This window comes from Mchenga conophoros, linkage group LG10, assembly GCF_057382185.1.
Source record: "Mchenga conophoros isolate Kocher_MC1m ecotype Shallow Benthic linkage group LG10, M_conophoros_male_GT1.1, whole genome shotgun sequence".
In the NCBI taxonomy this organism is placed as follows: domain Eukaryota; kingdom Metazoa; phylum Chordata; class Actinopteri; order Cichliformes; family Cichlidae; genus Mchenga; species Mchenga conophoros.
Genome location: NC_140535.1, coordinates 29,746,069 through 29,765,843, shown reverse-complemented (window position 1 = coordinate 29,765,843; position 19,775 = coordinate 29,746,069). Strand labels below are relative to the sequence as shown.

The window sequence follows — 19,775 nt, the reverse complement described above, 5'->3', positions numbered from 1 at the left end:
AAATAAATATCCTCAGAGGTCAAACTGAGCTGAGTGTCAGTAAAGCTGATCAGCTAAAAAAAAAACAAAACGAAAAATAGAAGCATCCATAATTTCAGCTCTGTGGTCTTTTTTCTTTTGCACCATCTCTAAAAATGAGCCATCTGTTCTTGGCTTGAGTGCTTACTTTGCAGTACAGGTTTGTTTTGATGTCAGCGCTCCTGCTGGCTCAGCTGTCAATCAAAAACATACACCATTCTGCCCGCTCATAGGCTTGGAGGCTAAATTGGTCGGACACAGGCCTCCTAATCTAACGACGGAAAGCTGCATTCCCGAACCTGTCTGCACATTCAACTAGAACTTCAGACGGCCTGTAAAGTAGCATTACTGTTGCATATGCTGAAAGCCCCTTCCTTCTTTTCATTAACAGTGCAAAATTGAAGTTACTTTAAGAGAATATTTTACTGCAAAAACACTGAAAGGCTTGGCCAAGTGCAGTTCTCTGAATCTGTGGAGATAAAATAATTTAGCCCTCCCGCCCAACACCGAAACTGATTTTAAATGAGTCAGTCATGACTCAGGGAAAAGCAAACTTTAATAGTGAAGTTACATCATGTGGGGTGCCTTAAGGCATAGACATGGATTTGGGGGTGGGGGCAGGACAGGACACAGGGGACATGTCCTCTCTAATATTTAGAAAACATGAATTTGCCCACTCACTCTTTCTCTTAGAGGACTGTGCACAGTAAGCATAAATCTTGTTGAAACTTACCAAAGTCCAAAGGGCCTTAACGTATATTTATCATAAAGTGAAGCGAGGGGTTACCTCCACAAAGAAAAGATACAAAAGTACCCTGACGCCAGGCGGGAACAACTGAATGAGCTACACTCTGATGTCTCCAGCTATCCATTCGTCAATTTTTTAAAAGTCTTATCCAACCGAGGGTCACAGCGAGGCCAAGCCCTATCCCAGCTGACACGGGGCGACAGGCCTCCAGTCCATCACAGACCAAACACAGGGACACTCACATTCAGGCCTACGGTTGTTTAGAATCACCAGAGAACCTAACGTGCAGTCTTTAGGCTGAGGGAGGAAACCACTGCAGACTCAGGCTGATCATATATATCCACATTTACTAAACAGAGCAAAAGCTATGTGTACGCAAGCCCCAGCAGTGTTCACAGGTGTGGTTACTTTTAAGAGTGAAAAACAGAAGTTGTGTTGTTTTCTAAACAAAGGCACAGTCAGTTCATTTCAAAGATATAAGAGATTTTTTTTTACTATGTAAATATCAACTCCCCCCTTTGTTTTATGCCTTGAGAAAGGAACATGCAATCTTGTCAGTGCGTTTGCACTGCCGCAGCACGTTAAGTCCAAGGTTCAAACCTAGTGAGGCTGGCTGCACCTACAGTGGGGCAAAAAAGTATTTAGTCAGCCACCGATTGTGCAAGTTCCCCCACCTAAAATGATGACAGAGGTCAGTAATTTGCACCAGAGGTACACTTCAACTGTGAGAGACAGAATGTGAAAAAAAAATCCATGAATTCACATGGGAGGATTTGTAAATAATTTCTTCGTAAATTAGGGTGGAAAATAAGTATTTGGTCACCTCAAACAAGGAAAATCTCTGGCTCTCACAGACCTGTAACGTCTTCTGTAAGAAGCTTTTCTGTCCCCCACTCGTTACCTGTATGAATGGCACCTGTTTGAACTCATCATCTGTATAAAAGACACCTGTCCACAGCCTCAAACAGTCAGACTCCAAACTCCGCCATGGCCAAGACCAAAGAGCTTTCGAAGGACACCAGGAAAAGTATTGTAGACCTGCACCAGACTGGGAAGAGTGAATCTACAATAGGCAAGCAGCTTGGTGTGAAAAAATCAACTGTGGGAGCAATCATCAGAAAATGGAAGACATACAAGACCACTGATAATCTCCCTCGATCTGGGGCTCCACGCAAGATCTCATCCCGTGGGGTCAAAATGATCATGAGAACGGTGAGCAAAGATCCCAGAACCACACGGGGGGACCTGGTGAATGACCTGCAGAGAGCTGGGACCAAAGTAACAAAGGTCACCATCAGTAACACACTACAACGGCAGGGAATCAAATCCCGCAGTGCCAGACGTGTTCCGCTGCTGAAGCCAGTGCATGTCCAGGCCCGTCTGAAGTTTGCCAGAGAGCACATGGATGATACAGCAGAGGATTGGGAGAATGTCATGTGGTCAGATGAAACCAAAGTAGAACTTTTTGGTATAAACTCAACTCGTCGTGTTTGGAGGAAGAAGAATACTGAGTTGCATCCCAAGAACACCATACCTACTGTGAAGCATGGGGGTGGAAACATCATGCTATGGGGCTGTTTTTCTGCCAAGGGGACAGGACGACTGATCTGTGTTAAGGACAGAATGAATGGGGCCATGTATCGTGAGATTTTGAGCCAAAACCTCCTTCCATCAGTGAGAACTTTGAAGATGAAACGAGGCTGGGTCTTCCAACATGACAATGATCCAAAATACACCGCCTGGGCAACAAAGGAGTGGCTCCGTAAGAAGCATTTGAAAGTCCTGGAGTGGCCTAGCCAGTCTCCAGACCTCAACCCCATAGAAAATCTGTGGCAGGAGTTGAAAGTCCGTGTTGCTCGGCGACAGCCCCAAAACATCACTGCTCTCGAGAAGATCTGCATGGAGGAATGGGCCAAAATACCAGCTACTGTGTGTGCAAACCTGGTAAAGACCTATAGTAAACGTTTGACCTCTGTTATTGCCAACAAAGGTTATGTTACAAAGTATTGAGTTGTATTTTTGTTATTGACCAAATACTTATTTTCCACCCTGATTTACGAATAAATTCTTTACAAATCCTACCATGTGGATTCATGGATTTTTTTTTTTTCACATTCTGTCTCTCACAGTTGAAGTGTACCTCTGGTGCAAATTACTGACCTCTGTCATCATTTTAAGTGGGGGAACTTGCACAATCGGTGGCTGACTAAATACTTTTTTGCCCCACTGTATGAGGTGATTGGAGTGACTGTATCAACATGCCACACTAAATGCTGGAAATCACTTGGATGTTGACACAACAATGATCATTTTCATTTAGAAAAGTTGAGAATAATTATTTAAAGCTCTCCAGAATGCAGGAAATTAAGTGTCTGATTCTCAAAATTACATGGAAAACACTAACCCTAACTCACCCACCGTTTGTCTTAATGCATCCCTCTACGTGCTCACACAAAAATACATTTTGCCTTCAAGACCTTCCAACGTGGCTCCAATCTCCAGTCACTAGGGATAAATGTGTATTTCCTGACAGGTTGCTGGCTATCGCAGGGTCAAGTTGGTTGCAAAACATTGATTGCTAGCAGATTGTCGCAGTCATCTATAGTTTGCATGGAAGTTCCCGATTCGTCTGCAAACAATCGCCAACTAACCATCGAGTAGTAGTGAAACTTAAAAGCCTGCATGGCACTCCTCACAGTTCCACTCTTTGAGCAGTTTGGCCTGTGTTTGCAGCTGTGGTAGTTCCAACCATTTAACGCCACCAAACGGTCGAGGAACATTTTTCCTAGGCCGAGGCTTTCATGACTAGGGCTAAGTAGTGGTTTTAGCTGCCTAAATCTAACAAATTCCCTCTGGAAACGAGTCAGCTAAGTTTGAAAAGACTGAGAAACGCTACAAACTCCAGTTTCCTGAGTGAACGGCCCAGTTATCCCACAAGCTGCTTCCAGTGCAAACTGTCACTCTGAATATGGCCTCACCTGACTATTTCCTAAAGTCATTCTGGCTGAAATCCCTGAAGGCGAACTACTGTACAGTCTTGACTGTTTTTCCCCCTGGTAGTATAGTTCCCAGCACCTCTGTGGACTATAATTGTGTGTAGAAGAAGAGTGACTTTCCTTTTAGTTTTTTTACTGCCGCCTTGTTTGTTTCACTGAGGGAGGAAGATTAGAAATATGCACACTCTCTCTCCCCCTCTGTCTCAACAGCAGCGCACTGCACTCTCTGCATAGAAACAATGAGTTAGTCAGTAAAGCAGCTCTCTTGTTTACTTCCCCACCCCCAGTTTTCCTTTAACAACGGGAACATCTTGAGCTCTTCCTTCAGTTCGCCACTCACTCTGATTCTCCTCGCACCCGGAAACTGGCAGAGGACGCTCATTATCTTTACTCTCTGTTGTTGTTCCGTGTGTGCAGAAAGTGGGCAATTATAGTACAGCTCTAGTAGACAGCCAAACCTTTCTATAATGAGAAGATTTCCTCAAGCAGGACACATTGTGTATATGTGTGTATAGCACAGCTTGTGTATGCAAATGCAGGCGTTCCATTTAATTCAAAGTCTGACCAATAAACACAACAGACGCAGGTTCAGTTGGTGCTGCTTTTATGCCATGAAAGCAGAGCAGCATGAGCATGATGTGTTTTGTTAATGGGGAATATGTCCTCTAGAATATATCTAAACAACAGCAAGGGGAGTGATTTAGTTGTTGGTACTGTTGTTTTGCTGTTTAAATGGGAGACGGGAACAGCCTTTTTAGATGAAAGCATCAGAGGAAACGGACGTGTTTGGTTTTGATCTCTGTTTGCTGCATTCAGTGGCTCTCTTGAAAGGATTTAAAGTGGTAATCAGCGGGATAATGGTTTGTTATTTTGTCGCCAGTCATGGTGCTAAGCGCTTATTGCCGTGGTGATTTTTGCACCACATTTCCCACCGATCAATTGTCATTCAAAGCAGCGAGGTCTTAGTTAAATGCGATGGCTATCACTGCTCATATTAAGCGCTCGGTTCTTGTAAAATATCGCTTCCTGTGAGCGTGGGACTTGAATGATTTAAGATGTGTTTCTCTGGAGATGAGCCCTCATTGCATGTTGTTTTTATGCTGCTAAATAATGAAGTTATCATAGTGACGAATGTGCCGAATAAAGGAAAAATGAACTGATACACAGCGTGACAAAATCCTTTGTTGTACACTTGATATTTGTTGTGAGAAAAATATATTTCAAAAAACTAGTTCATCAATGCATTGTGTTTGAGTTGCCCTAGTTTTCTCCCCTCGTGTGAAACAGATCCAGGGTCTGAGGAAGCTCTGGGCTCTGGGTTAAAAACAAAAGCCAGTGAAAAAGTATCAAAAACTAAAGTTCCTTTTGTGAGCACTTGATGCTCAGTACAAAAGAAAGTCAGTCCCTGTAGACACACTTTATTTTCCTCCATATTGATGTTTGTAACTCACTTTTTACATTTATTAGTCTTCCTTAGCCCATCTGTAACTCGTCCAGGATGCAGCAGTCACCTCTGGGTGCTTAGTATCATAAAATAAAGACCCTACAACCCCACAACCTATGAGTAGGCACCTGGCAAAAGTGGGAAGGAAAAACTCCCTTTTACAGAGAAGAAACGGGCAAAACCAGCAGCCACCTCCTGTTACTGATTGGGGGTGAGGGAGAAAGACAAGACATTTAAAACTTTTATACATATAAAGCCCCACATGACCGAGCTCCTGCATATATAGCAGAGCCACTGAGACCATATAACAGCTGTTGGCCTTTTGTAAGTGTGTGTGCTGTATAAAAAAGTTATTATTAATAAAGTTATTATAGACTCCTGTGTTATAATGTTCCTTAGATCAGAAATAATCATCTTTACAGATTGTCACAAATGCTGGTTTTAGTCTCTGTGGCTCATTTTCCACTTCATGGGTGAATCTTTTTTAAACTCACCTGCAGTTTTGGGTGAAACTCCTTTCAGTGTAACCACACTTTACAGTGCTAAATTCAGCAGTTACAATTATATTGTTACTCACGTTCCAAAGGTTCATCAGTTACCTGCGCTCCAGGTAGATGGAAAGAAAAACGCACGTGTGGTACAATCAGCTGATTTCAGTTTGTATCTGGGAGGAGGAAAGTGGTGGAGCGGTCCTACAGCTGTTCAGGAGTGGAGAATAAAAGATTCCTTTTATTGCACAAAAGGTCAAGAATGTGATGGTAAAGTTCAAACTGCATCCAGGGTAAAACAAAAGCAACACAACTTCGGCTCTTTGCGAAAATCTGCACAGACAGCATGCTAACACAAAGCTAACAGGGAACCCAGAGGGATGATGAAGCTGAATGCAGGCCGACCCCAGTAATACTAAATGCCTTTCCTTTTTTTTTAAATAATAACCCCGCCCCTGCTCGTCTGATTAAGCTTTGTTAAGGCTTGAATTTAATGCTTTCTACTTTGAATGCTTATAAAAGTCCCTTCACTCCCTTTGCATTGGTAAAGCATTTTTAAGGGTCTAAGCAGTTTCTGTTCCAGTTTTGTGACTGAAAGTCTTTTATTATGTTACCAATAAATTAGGATTTATCTGTGTGTGTACCCGGACTGTTTATGGATGCATTTTGCTAACTTAGCATTTGAAAAACCATAGTTGGATACTTCTGGCTCACGGCAAACACACAAGTAACCAAAATGGTGATGTCAAGTGGCTGCAGCTATCTTTTATATACAGTCTATGGCTGTAAACAATGTGAAAAGGGTCCCAAACCCAAAGAGAATTACCAACTGTGCACTTGGTATTTCCAGAAGAAAAAGAAAACTGTCACTACTTGTGTATATGTTATCATAACAATATAAAAATAAATCATTAGTTGGCGACTTCTTGACAATATTCAGTATAACTAAAGGCCTGAAAAGAACTTAAACTTCATTTCGCTTCTTTTTTCACTATATAAAACCTTGACATGTTATTTTTTTTTCTCTCAATTCCCATTACCTCAAGCTACTTCAAATTTATGGTACCAATTAATTTTTATGTTCTTGTTTCCTTCCGCAGTCTGCTCCCAGTACTCCCGCGGTGTCTTCGCCATCTTCGGCCTGTACGACAAGCGTTCGGTCCACACGTTGACGTCCTTCTGCAGCGCGCTGCACATCTCCCTCATCACGCCGAGTTTCCCCACCGAGGGCGAGAGCCAGTTCACCCTGCAGCTCCGGCCGTCGATCCGTGGGGCCCTCCTGTCCCTCCTCGACCACTACGACTGGAACAAGTTCGTCTTCCTGTACGACACAGACCGAGGTGGGTGATGAAAATAAACACCTCTCACTCTGACAGCTTAATCACACATTGGAGATGTTTTCGTGGATTCTGTGCCAGCTTGTGAGCATGCTGTACATTAATGTGTTTCTCATCTAACAGAAAACCTTTTTAAATGCATCATCAGTTGATCTCAGCGAACTTTCCTTTGAAATCGGTGAATCTGCTCCCCTCACCAGAAAATCATTACATTCACATACACTGAAAATGAGTTCTTTCCAGTAAATGAAAATCTTAGATATACTGCACAAAGGTGCTTTGCTTGACAGCGTTACAAGTTATCGGACTACAGAAACAACTTGCAATCAAACATAAGTGAGTCCTTGAGGGAAAAAAATGAGAGGTTGGGTAGAAATATGAAGAAACAAGTGCTGCTTCAAAGTAAAAGCAAGACAGTCCTGAAAGCTGATGATATACAGATCATCTCAGACAACTGTGCAAACACAGAGAGGAAAAGCCATGAACCTATTTCATCACCAAATGCATCAACATTTAATAAAGCAGACAGAGTTTTTAAGTACTGCAACCATATCCAAATGATTTTAACCCCCAGAGAATTGAAGAAGTATTGTCTTCACGAAGGAGGTAAGCTTTGAATATGACCTGCATTAGATTTGTGGCTGGATGTGCAAACCTAAGGGATCTCATTGGAGCTACAGCGATTAAAAAACAGGATGAGTGTTGGAGGGTAATTTATTACAATGCAACACATTACTATAACTGCATTACATTTATCTATAACTCATTAAACCATTACTCTTTCCAAATTCAGGTAATTACAGATACAAAGTTACTTTCGGTTTACAACCACATTAGCTACTTTCACAATAAACTACAGATCCACCCACAGGAGAGATCTGCTGAGAGCTAAACATCTTCTAAGCTTGTTTTCTGTTTAGTGTTTGCGCTGTTCTGTCCTTCGCACCAAAATAATGAGAAGCTTCTGAAATACTGGAATTGCAGGCTTTGTAATAATGGAGGTGTTACAATAGCTGAGCAGTGGCCTGTGATGCAACATCACCTACTGTCGTGATGATTTGTTCAGCCTCTTTTTCCAGTCTTCCACACGAAACGAGAAATAAAATCAAATAATTCAATTTTAATAAAATAAAAGTGCAAGAATGAAAAGATGCAATAAATAAGCTGCAAAGAAGAAAATGAAATAAAATGAGTTGAAGTTCTTTGTGTAAATATTGCAGGTAGATCTTTACAAATTAGATGCTGTAGTAGCAGATGATAATAATAATTAGAGTGTGAATGGAGTAATGGCGTGGAAGGGGGGCAGTGTTCATTTCAGGAGTCTGCTTATGACCAAATGCAGTACATCTGTGTCACTCGAGGTTTCTCTTATCTTGGAAATCTACCTCTGTAGTAGAAGCTAAAAGAGACACTTTCTAAGAACTACACTGGTCCCCAGTTGCTGCAGTCCAGACACATAAAAAAGACGGGGGACTATCTCCTGCAGTTATTAGAACAATATAGAAGTTCCTGCAGCGTGAAAGTGGCTCTTTGTTCTCTTAGATATGCCAATAAACCTTGTTCTTACCACAGCATTTTTCACTCATGGATGTTAGTTAGAAGAGAAAGAGGATTTCTGGAGTAAGAGAGAGTGGTGATTGGAGCAGACTTTAATGGACATGTGGGGGAAGGGGACAGAGGTGATGAGGAGGTCTTGTGTCGGTGCAATGGAGGACAATATGAAAGGACAGATGGTAGTGGATTTTTCAAAAGATGGAAATGGCTGCGGTGAACACATGCTTCAAGAAGAGGGAGCAACATAGGGTGATGTAGAAAGGTCGATGAAGGTGAATACATGCAGAAGGTGCAATTGGAGAGACTTGATTGTCTGCAGGATGACTTTGGACATCAAGAAGAGGAAATGAGTGAAGATGGAGGCAAAGATTAAATGGTGGAAGTTGAAGAAGGAAGAATGATACGCCAAGAGAGTGTTTGTCCTATTACAGAGGAAATAGGACAAACAGACTTGGCGGTAGAATGTGAAAGTTCAAGAAATATCCAGAGGAAGAGGTTAGCAAAGAAAAAGTGGGATAGTCAGGTGGATTAAGAAGGTAGACAGGATTACTGGGAGGTTAGGTCTACAGCTGGGAGAGAGGAGGCAAAGACCAAAAAAAGCTTGTGATTAGTCATATCTGATTCTGGACTTGAAGAAGAAAAGTACTTGTATCGACTGGTTACAGAGAGATTGAGTTGGAAAGGATGTGCAGCTGGTTGGGATGATTATGAATAGAGCTGAAACGTGTTAAGAAGATGGAAAGATTTAAACATCCGCGATGAACCAGCCAAAGGGACAGATAGTGCACAAGAGAGGTGAAGAAGAGAGTGCAGTGAAGGTGAGTGTCAGGGGTGATTTGTGACAGAAGGACAGAAGGTGACTATGGTGTATGGTTTGGAGATGGTGGCACTGACAAACAGATGATAGGCCAAGCTGGAGGTGGCAGAGCTGAAGAGCAATCAGAATGGACAAGATTAGGAATGAGTACATCAGACGGACAGCTCAGATCGAGCAGTTTACAGATAAAGTTAGAGATGCAAGGCTCAGATGGTTTGGACATGTGCAGAGGAGAGAGATTGGATATATTAGAAAAAGGTTTTGAGGCTGGAGCTGCCTAGGCAGGATGGAAAGACTAAGAGGGAGACCACACAGAAGATTCATGGATGTAGTGAAGAAGGAAATGCAGAGCATGTTACAGAGGGGAATACTACGGGGGGGAGACAAAGGCAGATGGTCAGCTGCAGCAGCCAGAAAAATAAGAAAATAAAGTAATGCATAATTAAAACAAAAAATATTTCTTACATTTAAATAAAATTTGGAAAGGTAAATAAAAATAAACATGCAAACATGCTCTGTGTACACAGAGATGTGCACAAAGTGTTGTTTTGTGAGGCAGTAACATTTATCAGAAAAAAATCTCTGAGGTCTCAATCATATCTCCTATGTTTTCTCCTCATTCCCCCTGCGTGGTGAACAGTAAGGTGTGAATGGATGTGCTTCTGAAATAATGGCTGTTTTTTGTCCTCAGTATGTCTTGTGGCCATCGAGCGATCAATATTGCAGTGCAGCTGCTGTTGGAAGTGTTGTGGACATTGTTGGACCTCTCTCCCTCTGGCTCAGTTCCCCACCTGAGGAAGCGAGCTCATGTATATGTTTCTCACTCTTCCATGTCTCTCTCTTTTTTCCCATATTCCTCCTTTTTTTTCTTTCACCCACCCGATCTTTGCCTCTCAGTCACCACATACACACCGACAGAGTCAATAAGTTTCTACTTTTTCACCCCACCGTGTCGCATTTCCATTACAAGACAGAATGGATATGGACTGCTGCTTGGATCACATCTCCACATCTCGCTTTCATACATTTTCCAGAAGGTAGTCAGAGGACTTCATTCTTTCTCTCTGCTGCAGTGATTGTTTGAGCAGATTGGCTATACAGGGGCTGCAGAGTGAGGATGATATCGGGATGGCGTCCTTTCAGAACAACTCATTCCCTCCTTCTTTTTCTTATCTGAAGTCATACATGCTTGACTGGATAAAAAGCCTCCACTCCTCTCAACAAAACCGGCATGTATCTGATCAAGTATCCTCCAAAACCACAAAGGTTCCCAGCTGTACGACTTTGCTGCCCTATAGACTGGCTGAGGACACAAAACGTGGCTTTTCTGTGTTTTCTGGAGCTTCGGTCTGGCTTCAAGCTCAGGATCATTGAGACCAGAATTAAGATAACATGCAATTTCAGTATCAGTGGCATAAAAATCACCAAGAGGTGAAGACAATCACCTACTAGAAGGTTAGGATGTTGTTATAACCTCATGGGGCGACCGTGGCTCAGGGGGTTGGGAATCGCATCTGTAACCGGAAGGTCGCCGGTTCGATCCCTGGGCTCTCTGTCCTGGTCGTTGTGTCCTTGGGCAAGACACTTTACCCTACTTGCCTACTGGTGTTGGCCAGAGGGGCCGATGGCACGATATGGCAGCCTCGCTTCTGTCAGTCTGCCCCAGGGCAGCTGTGGCTACAACTGTAGCTGCCTCCACCAGTGTGTGAATGTGAGAGTGAATGAATAGTGGTATTGTAAAGCGCTTTGGGTGCCTTGAAAAGCGCTATATAAATCCAATCCATTATTATTGAGTGAAAGCAGTTCTTTGCTACTGTGAAAATGAATACTAATGAGCAGTGTTAAAACAGCAACAAAAATTTCCATTTGAATGCTGCAGGTTGATGGGCTGTGATGTGTGAGGTCCAGACTTTTCTTGCGTTACAATGTTTTTTGGTTTGAAGCACCTGATGTCTATGGACGTTCTGTTTCCTGGTTGGTCAGTCATTTTTCAGCATCGAATTCACCAATTCATGTTTATCCATCGTGCACTGAGAGATGTAGTAGGTCTCTCAAGCCTGGCAACCATGAGTCCTTAGGGAAAACTGAATTTTCCCCAGTCAGTTGGTTAGTGGTTGCAAAGACATATATGCTGCACCAAATATCTCCTGGCAATTGCTCTGGTGGCACGTTGCAAAAGTTTCCTTTAGTTTTCCATGGAAGAGGTCGACGTAAAAGTTGTGCCTTTTGAAAAGTGTGGCTCAGTGGGGCCCAATTTTTACTTTGAAGGTAAATGTTCTCCATTTCACATCAGGCGAATAATAAGCGAGTCTTTGCGAAGAAGTCAGTGTCTTCCGGAGCAATCACAAGGCAACCTGGCAGCAACCAATCCACAGCTCACATTCTCGTTTTGGGAGAAAAAGTTATTTTCTGTGTTTTGTTTTTTTTTCCATGTGTTTTTAGAAATCGTTGTTCTCACAGTAGAGAATTTCCTTCCTTTTTCCAGTGTTTTCATTATAAAATATCTCGACAGGATGCTCTTTTTCCCTAACTCTCTGCAGGAGTGACAAATGAGAAGGGGGAGGAGCAAAGTGTGTACAGATGTCTACTTTTTGATTTGATTGGAGCAACGTCCTGGACATAGAGGGGAGCAACTAAACCTAAAGTATCGATGCAATACAAGAAATGGTACTGTTGATATTTGGATCAATTTGCCTACCCTTCCTACAAATATGAAAACCGAAAACAGCCTTTCACTGTGCTGATAACATTAAAAAGCAGGTGATTTTTAAAGTACCCATCAGTATTCAGATAATTAATACAGGTGATCCCAGATCAATGCCAAACAAGGCTGAGAATTTGTCTTCCTGTAGAGATTTAACACAGCCATACTGGATGCCTTTGTGAAAAATGCTGGATACATGCTTCACAACACAAAAGACTATGGAATAAGATGATTAGAGAGGGTATCATATTAGCATGTGACACATGCACGCCTGTCAGAGTTGATGTGGATTGTTTGTGTTTGCAGAAACACAAGCGTATCTGTTCCGGGTGACAGATGACTGACGGATGTCTAAAACTCTGCAGACACACTTGGAAAACATTGCTCAGTACGTGTTGCCCTTTAGTCTGCATTGTGTTCCTGTTACTGAAAGTTAGGGCTGTCGGCTTTTTTTGGAAATTTTCTTTGAAATTTGAACTGCTGCTAAAATGATGTTGTGGATATGGTTTTTTTTATGTTGCCGGTGTGAGTGCAGCAGGATGTGCCTTGTATTTCAGCAGGTGCACTTCATAAAATGCACAGTTCAGCTGACCCTGCTGTCCTCTCAGTAAAACAGGAGGGTTTTTTCTACGTATACAGCCATTTCCAGCCACACAGCAAGCAAGGTTAGACCTAAAACTTAAGGGGTCCTGTAAGTGCAATAACTGCAACCACTGCACAGACCTGACAGACCTTTTAATTAACCAAATTAAAACTTTGGTGAACAGTTAATGGTTTAACTGAAGTGCGAACTCTCAGGTACTGGATTTGCTGGACACAACTTTTCCTTACTATTCATATCCTCTATATTATTTTTAGGCCTGTTTCTCATTCTTTTGTCCAGTTTCTTCAAATTTCTAAGGACACACTGCACACCATATGTGAAATATGCAAAGTTTGTGGTTAACAAGTCTCTGGGAATCACCACACTGGTGCAAAGATATAATTTTATGCCTGTCAAACTGTGCTATCTTTGACATTTCCTTGGCTCAACTAATCATTGACTCGTAGATCAGTGTTAAGTGGCTTAACTTTCCTCTTAAAGTGGTCAGGAGTAAGGACTGAACAAAAACGTAGTGAAAAACAGCCAATATCAAAATAAGAACCTTGAGAAACCTTCAGTAAGGCAAGAGAACTACAGCTCAAGAGCACTTTAACAAGTTCCACAAAGGTGTTTCTAGCTAGAAGCTTTAAAAAATAATGGGTAGGACAAGACTTTTGCACAGGACAATATCTTTTCCAAAGAGCAATTTAATTCCAAGACCTGAGATATTTTTCACATTTATGTTACAAAATGGAGAAAACCCAGCATGCTACAATAAGTAGATAATCGTGAACTAATGCTTGAAAGAATCCAAAGCCACTTTCACAGCCTTCCTTTTATAGATAAACGTAAAGATGCGTGTCGGCTTTGTGAAGCTGCTCACACAGTTCAGCAGAGACACATTAGCGGAAACACGATCACACTTTGCAAGGTTAAAATTTGCATGCCCACTGAAGCAAAAAGCAGGTGGGACAGATGAACAGCATGGGTGGGGAAGCAGCAGTCCACAAAGTAGAAAATGACACTTTATTGTAAATGTCCTTGCTTTCTGTGCAAACAGTGTCCCTCCTGCAGTTATATATAAATATTGTGAACAAACAAAATCCAGCCTCTCTCACAAAGTCACCCCGTTTCTCCCTGAAATAAACCCCACTGATATTTAGCCTCAGCTAAGGAAAGCCACAGTTTTATTTTGTGTGTTGCGACTGTAAAATCATCCCAGATACATTCAAAAAAAATTTCTTTCCTTATTTGCTTTTTGTTCTCATGTAATTGAAATATATAAAGACATTCAAGATTACCATATGAATTCAAAGTGTGGCCTTTGGTAACATTCATCATGTTCATGAAGTTGAATGAATGCAGGCCAATAAAAATGAAATGAAATAACTGTGAAAGTAGCAATAATGTGTGCACAGTGATTTGTGAAAAATGATTAAGTTAGACAAAAGAATGCAAAACCTCTGCCCTTAGCAAAATGACCAAATCTGAATTGACTCAAAGTGATTCAGTTTTAAATTTTGTCAAGCTGCAGCGCTGCTAAAGCTTTTCATATAATCTGTCTCTATTTTTTAAGTAACCCTGATAAAACAAAAAAATACACAGGCATTTAAAATGATCAATCACATAACTTCTTTCATAGCAGTGAAAACAAGACCACAAAGACAGACTTGGGAATCGGAGAGAGACCTTTCAAAGCCCGAGGGAGAACACATAGGCTTTATAGTGGGATAATAAGGCACAGGTAAACTCAATCAAGGCAACAGGGGAGGGAAGAAACTAACAAAGAAAGACATACGAGGAGCCTTCAAGCTTTAACTAACCTTTAAAAGAAAAAGAAAAGAAAACTGAAAGAAAGGAAAAGAACAACATAGACGACAGAAACACAGAAAGCGAAAGGTCCAGGAACATTTGGACAATCGCAAAACCTACCTATGTTACATCAGAAAGCAGCGATCATAATAACAATAATAACAAACACCAAGACACACCGAGGCATGGTAAAATCCACAACTGCACGTTTCATTCATCCCTGGTTTGTGTCAAACTACGATAAAGCGGCAAAAAACCAGACCAAGGGAGCATTTCTCTTCAGTTTAAACTGTTCTGTTTTAACCATCATAGACAATAAAAATGTCCTAACAGCTGGAGTAAAAGAATTCTAATGCCCAGCTCGGTAATGAAACAAAGAAAAAAAAGGACCAACATAAACCATCGGCCTTTGAAAACACACATTGGAAACATCAATCAAAACGGCTTCCTAAGCAATGCATTCCAAATGTTTCAATTAATTATTAGTCACTCTTTCTTTTTATAGACTTTATGGGTTATGTAAACTGAATGAGAGGAGGTCAGATGTGTTTTCTGATTTAGTTGCGCTGCTCTGAGCTCTGTCCATGGTGCTGAAATCAGGCTTCAGCCAGCAATTTAATCGGTTTGCAGACACAAGCTGCTTTCCATCAGTGTGATGGCTTCAGAATGTGTTGAATGTGAAAGTTTTTTCACTTGTAACAAAGCACAAGTCTGAACGCACGCTGTCACATTAGTGGAGAGGGACATTATTAATTCAATTCAATTCAATTCAATTTTATTTATATAGCGCCAAATCACAACACTCCTGCATCATGTTCATGTTCGTTTGGTGACCTCAGCTCACCTAAAGACGAGACCAAAGCTTAAAGAAGACGCCAAACTTTTTTGACTCCTGTCTCCTGATCTTATATGGTGCAGACTTGGAGTTGTGTGAGTAAATCCTTTAGGAATATTAAGATAAATATAACCTGTGTCTGAATGACAGAACATCATCACTTTGACACGTCGATGAAGCAAACTACGTAATATCAATTTGAGATGTTGTTGTCATTTAAAGAATACCTACTATGTTTTTATTGCTTCTACATGCTGTTATTCCCAGCTTCGTGGTTTTATTTTGGGACCACCACTAGAATAGTTTAGCATGATTCACAGTTTGTTTGGGTTTTTTTTTTTTCTTTAAATCTGTGTTTTCTTACACTTGGCCTTTTTGCTTCTTCTTCTTTTTTTTTCAGACAGAGATTCAGACAGGCTTCTGTCTTAATCTCATCTTTAGGCTTTAAGACACTGTTTTTTCTTTTCGGTGGCTACTCCCCCCCAAAAAAACCAAAAAATTACACAGATCAGTTGGTGACTACCTGGTAACCGTTGCTTGCTAGTGAAAAGTGAGTATGCCCTGAATGTGTTGTGAGTGGTTCTAGGAGGTTCCTGGCAGTCACTGTGAAATCAGTGATTAAAGAATTATCATGCAGATGTAGAAACTCGTCAATTATCCCAACTGGTTGCCATGGAAAGTGATATAATCCAGAGGTTGCTTATGTGAAAGTGATCAAAAATAGGTACACAATGCTGTACCAAAAACCTCCTTGTAATTGCCATGGTCACCAGTAGTTTGCATGAAAGATGCCAACTTTTCTGCAAATCCTCGCCAACTACTTGCTAAGTGGTAGTGAAACTGTGAAACAGAAGCTTCTTACCTTCAGAGTAAATGTTGCACATTTTTAAACATGTTGGTTTCAGCAACTTTTACCCTGAAAGCAAACAGTCTCTGTTTCACTACCGCTTGCTAGTTACTTGACGAGTGTTTGCAAACAATCACAAAAATCAATCACACCAAGGTTTCTGGTGCAACACCCTCTTTGTGACCACTTTTAGTCAGTGATAGCTAGCAAACGCTCGCCAACCTGTCAAGGAATACTCATTCTTCCTTAGCAACCAGGGGTTGCCAGGAAGTCACCAACCGGTCTCTAGATGCGTGTGACTGCAGTGTAAACTGAAGATTTGAGCAGCGAATGTGCCTGCGATGAGCAATATTTAGTGATATACAATCTCATTACTAACGTATATAATTTCAGGATTACTTGTACAGACACTGACCTCGTTACTTGAAATCTATTCTTTCATCAGCATATTTATTACAGAAAATTTTGGAAAACTAATACGTCCACTTTAAATGTCTAAATATCTGTTTATTGACAAATAAACAGCTTTTTTGCTTTAATTTAGGTGTTTTTCATTTCTTTACTTCAGCTTTCCTTGTGCCTTCATTTCCCTGACCACCTTCAGCTGATTATATAAAATCTGTTTTCCTGCCTTGTACAGCATGAAAGCAAATTTCTGCACAAGCACTTTTCACAGACCTAAAAATCACGAGTCCTTATTTCTGCATTGGACTGCAAAGGCAGAAATGCAGAATCACCAGAAGCTCAGGAACCATCCCTCAGAGTATTTCTTTTTCTAAATTTCAGCCATATGTATTATAATACACACAATTAATCCAAGTCCCACTGTGAGTAAGCAATGCGTTCTGATGAAGCAGACTTGCATATTTCTAAACCTTAAATATGTCACAAGGTCTTACATCTTTGTTAGAGGGAATGAATGTGTGTGCAGATACGTCAGCACCGCTCAAGTCTTTACGTACGCATTAGTGTTCTCTCTGTATGCCTGTGTTTGCTCTTCAGAAGGCTTTTGGGTGCAGGCTGCAGCACACTGGCCCGAGGATTTTTCTCACACACAGGAGCAGGCATTCATCCCATATTGACTATAATGTAGAATCAGCCCACGCATGGCTGAGCTGAGTCAATGAGCGCCAGTCTGATTCCCTGCATCAAAGCAACAGAGATACAAGGGGCTGGATACTGTAACAGTGTGTGTGTGATTATAGTGAATGCTGTCCCTGTGAGCTTTCCAGTGCACCATAAATACACACACACACCACAGACAAAGATGATAAGAAGGTTAATACAAAAAGAATGGAATAACATAGGAAAAGAAACCAGGAAATGGTTCAGGGAGAGTATAAAAGGAAGAGGGAATGAGAGGAGAATAAATAAGGGTATCGAGGACAGACATAAGAGGAAAGGAAACAAAAGGACGATAAAAAGGACAGGAGAAGAGAGGAAACGGTGATGGAGAAGAGGAAACAAGAGTAGGAGAGACTGGAGAGAAGGAAAGAAGAGATAAAGGGAGGAAACATGAGTACAAGAGCAGAGGAAAGGAGAAGGAACAAAAGGAAACAAGAAGTGACAAACAAAAACCGAGGAGAGGAAACTAGAGATTAGGAGACTAAATTAAAGGGAGCGACATACAGAGAGGAACGAAAAAGGTGAAAACTAAATAAAAGGAGACATATAAAGCAAAGGAAATGAAGCGAAAGGAGAGGAAACAAATGGAGATGGAAGACAAGCAGAGAGGAAAGGAAATAAGAGCAGAGGAGATGAGAGCGGAGAGAAGGAGAGGGAAGAGGTCACAAAAGGGAAGGGAGCGGAAAGGAAATGAGAGGGGATGACAGGCAAGATGAGAGGTGAGAAAACGACAAAGGAGGAAACGAGGAAAGGGAATAAAATCAGAGGAAACCAGAGACTAAGAAAGGAATTAATGTGATAAATGAGGTGAGACAGAAGAAGGAGGAGAAGCGAGGGCGTAGATTTGGCATGGACGCAAGGGACATGTCCCCACCAATATCCATATGAGTGCCTCATTAGTAATGTTTGTATAATCTGCTTAAAATGTTGCATAATTTTGCTGAGAGATCTTTTACTTTGTGGTAATCTTAGATGAGTAGTTTTATAGACAAAACCCACCAGGTCATCCAGCGTTCCCTTAGTGCTAATGTATATAAGAGAACCAAATCTACGCCCTTGAGGAGAAGGATAGTTCTCCAGCAGATGGACTGGTATCAGCAGTGTGTACTGGCCACGAATAGCTCCGAGCCTCTTTGTGTACACTCTGAAGAGGAAGAAAAGGCGAAAGCAAAGCTCTGATTCAATGAGGGAGGAAGTGGAAGGATGGAGGCTCAGTACACATGCGCTGACACTCAGCGGAATGAAAGGAAGAGAGGAAGAAATTGCATGCTGTACATAAATCCAGATGTGCGCTCACTTTCCTCTCCACAGGCTGCAGCTGCTTCCATCTAGTGTCCGGCTCTGCTCCAATCAGCACAACAAACGTACGCATCAGCCAGCGGCTATGTCTTCGATGCTGATGCTGATTGCAGCTGTCTGCTGCTCCAACTACGACCCTGGGGCCACTCATTTATCAGCTGGTAATCAGCTGGCCCTTTGCACACTTTACTTGCCTCGGCTGCCACTGCTGCAGCTTCCTGTCCCAGCGCTGTATATAGCATGTGGCACAACAGGACACAATGGGATATCATGTTCTTGCACACTCAGCTGCCCTGCTAAATTGTATCTGGTGGGTTCGGGGTGGCTGTGTTTCCGGAGTCTGAGAGTTATGATGTAGTTTAAAGGTTTCAGAGGCACTAAAAGACAGATTACTGCTAGTTTTTAGAAAGTTTGAACCTGTTTTCTCTGAGATATTAGGCATTGAAGTATGCTTCTTTAACATGCTTGCTTTCTAAATACTGAGATGAGTGTCACCAAATCCAGTCTGATGTCATCTTCATTTTGAAACCTTCAACATAGCGAGTGTTCGCAAGGCTGGAGAACAGCTCAACTTGTTGGGGTTAGTTGACAAAAACATGGAGTTAGAACAAAGTCACAACCAATGTCCATAATGACATGAAAAGAGTTCATATTGTCAAAGCAGTCTTTATAATGTGTAGATTTAGAATCTGCTGACATCTAATGAACGTCTTCCCTTGATTTGCATATCCACTGATACTGGACCAATATTCAATAATGGATTAGTCCAGTATAAATTACAGTGGTTAATGCCCTTAACAGCAAACATCTGATGCTTCACATCTAATCCAAGGTCCACAGAGCAGAAGACGTTGCTGGGATGACCAGCATGCATTCTAAAAAATAAACACATAGAGTTTCCAGGAATTCAAACTAAACTGAAATTAAGGATTGGGTAGATTAACTAAGGATTATCTAAAGTCAAAAGCAGTGCCTGTAGAGGCCTAGACCACAGGATGTGAGGTCAAAGTCTGTGTCTTCCTGCTCCAGCGTCACCTTCCAGGTAGCATCACCTGCATTTTGGCCACTAGATGGAGCACACTCAAGCTATCTTATCTTTGTTTCCAACATCGATATCCTTCCATGTATGAAACATGGAAAATAAATATCCACACATACCTATCTTTAC

The 19,775-nt window shown here is 41.5% G+C and overlaps 1 protein-coding gene across 4 annotated transcripts in view; it reads left to right on the top strand.

Annotated features, from left to right (window-relative positions):
* Window positions 1-19,775, top strand: part of LOC146566188 (glutamate receptor 4) — a 163,502-nt gene that overhangs the window by 70,980 nt on the left and 72,747 nt on the right. For all 4 annotated transcript variants that reach the window (XR_014894185.1, XM_085289751.1, XM_085289750.1 and 1 more), the window contains exon 3: window positions 6,795-7,034. Coding sequence is in view for 3 of the 4 variants with exons in the window: in XM_085289751.1 (XP_085145877.1) it covers window positions 6,795-7,034 (240 nt within the window). In the remaining variant the exon portion in view is untranslated. The remainder of the gene's footprint in view (window positions 1-6,794; window positions 7,035-19,775) is intronic.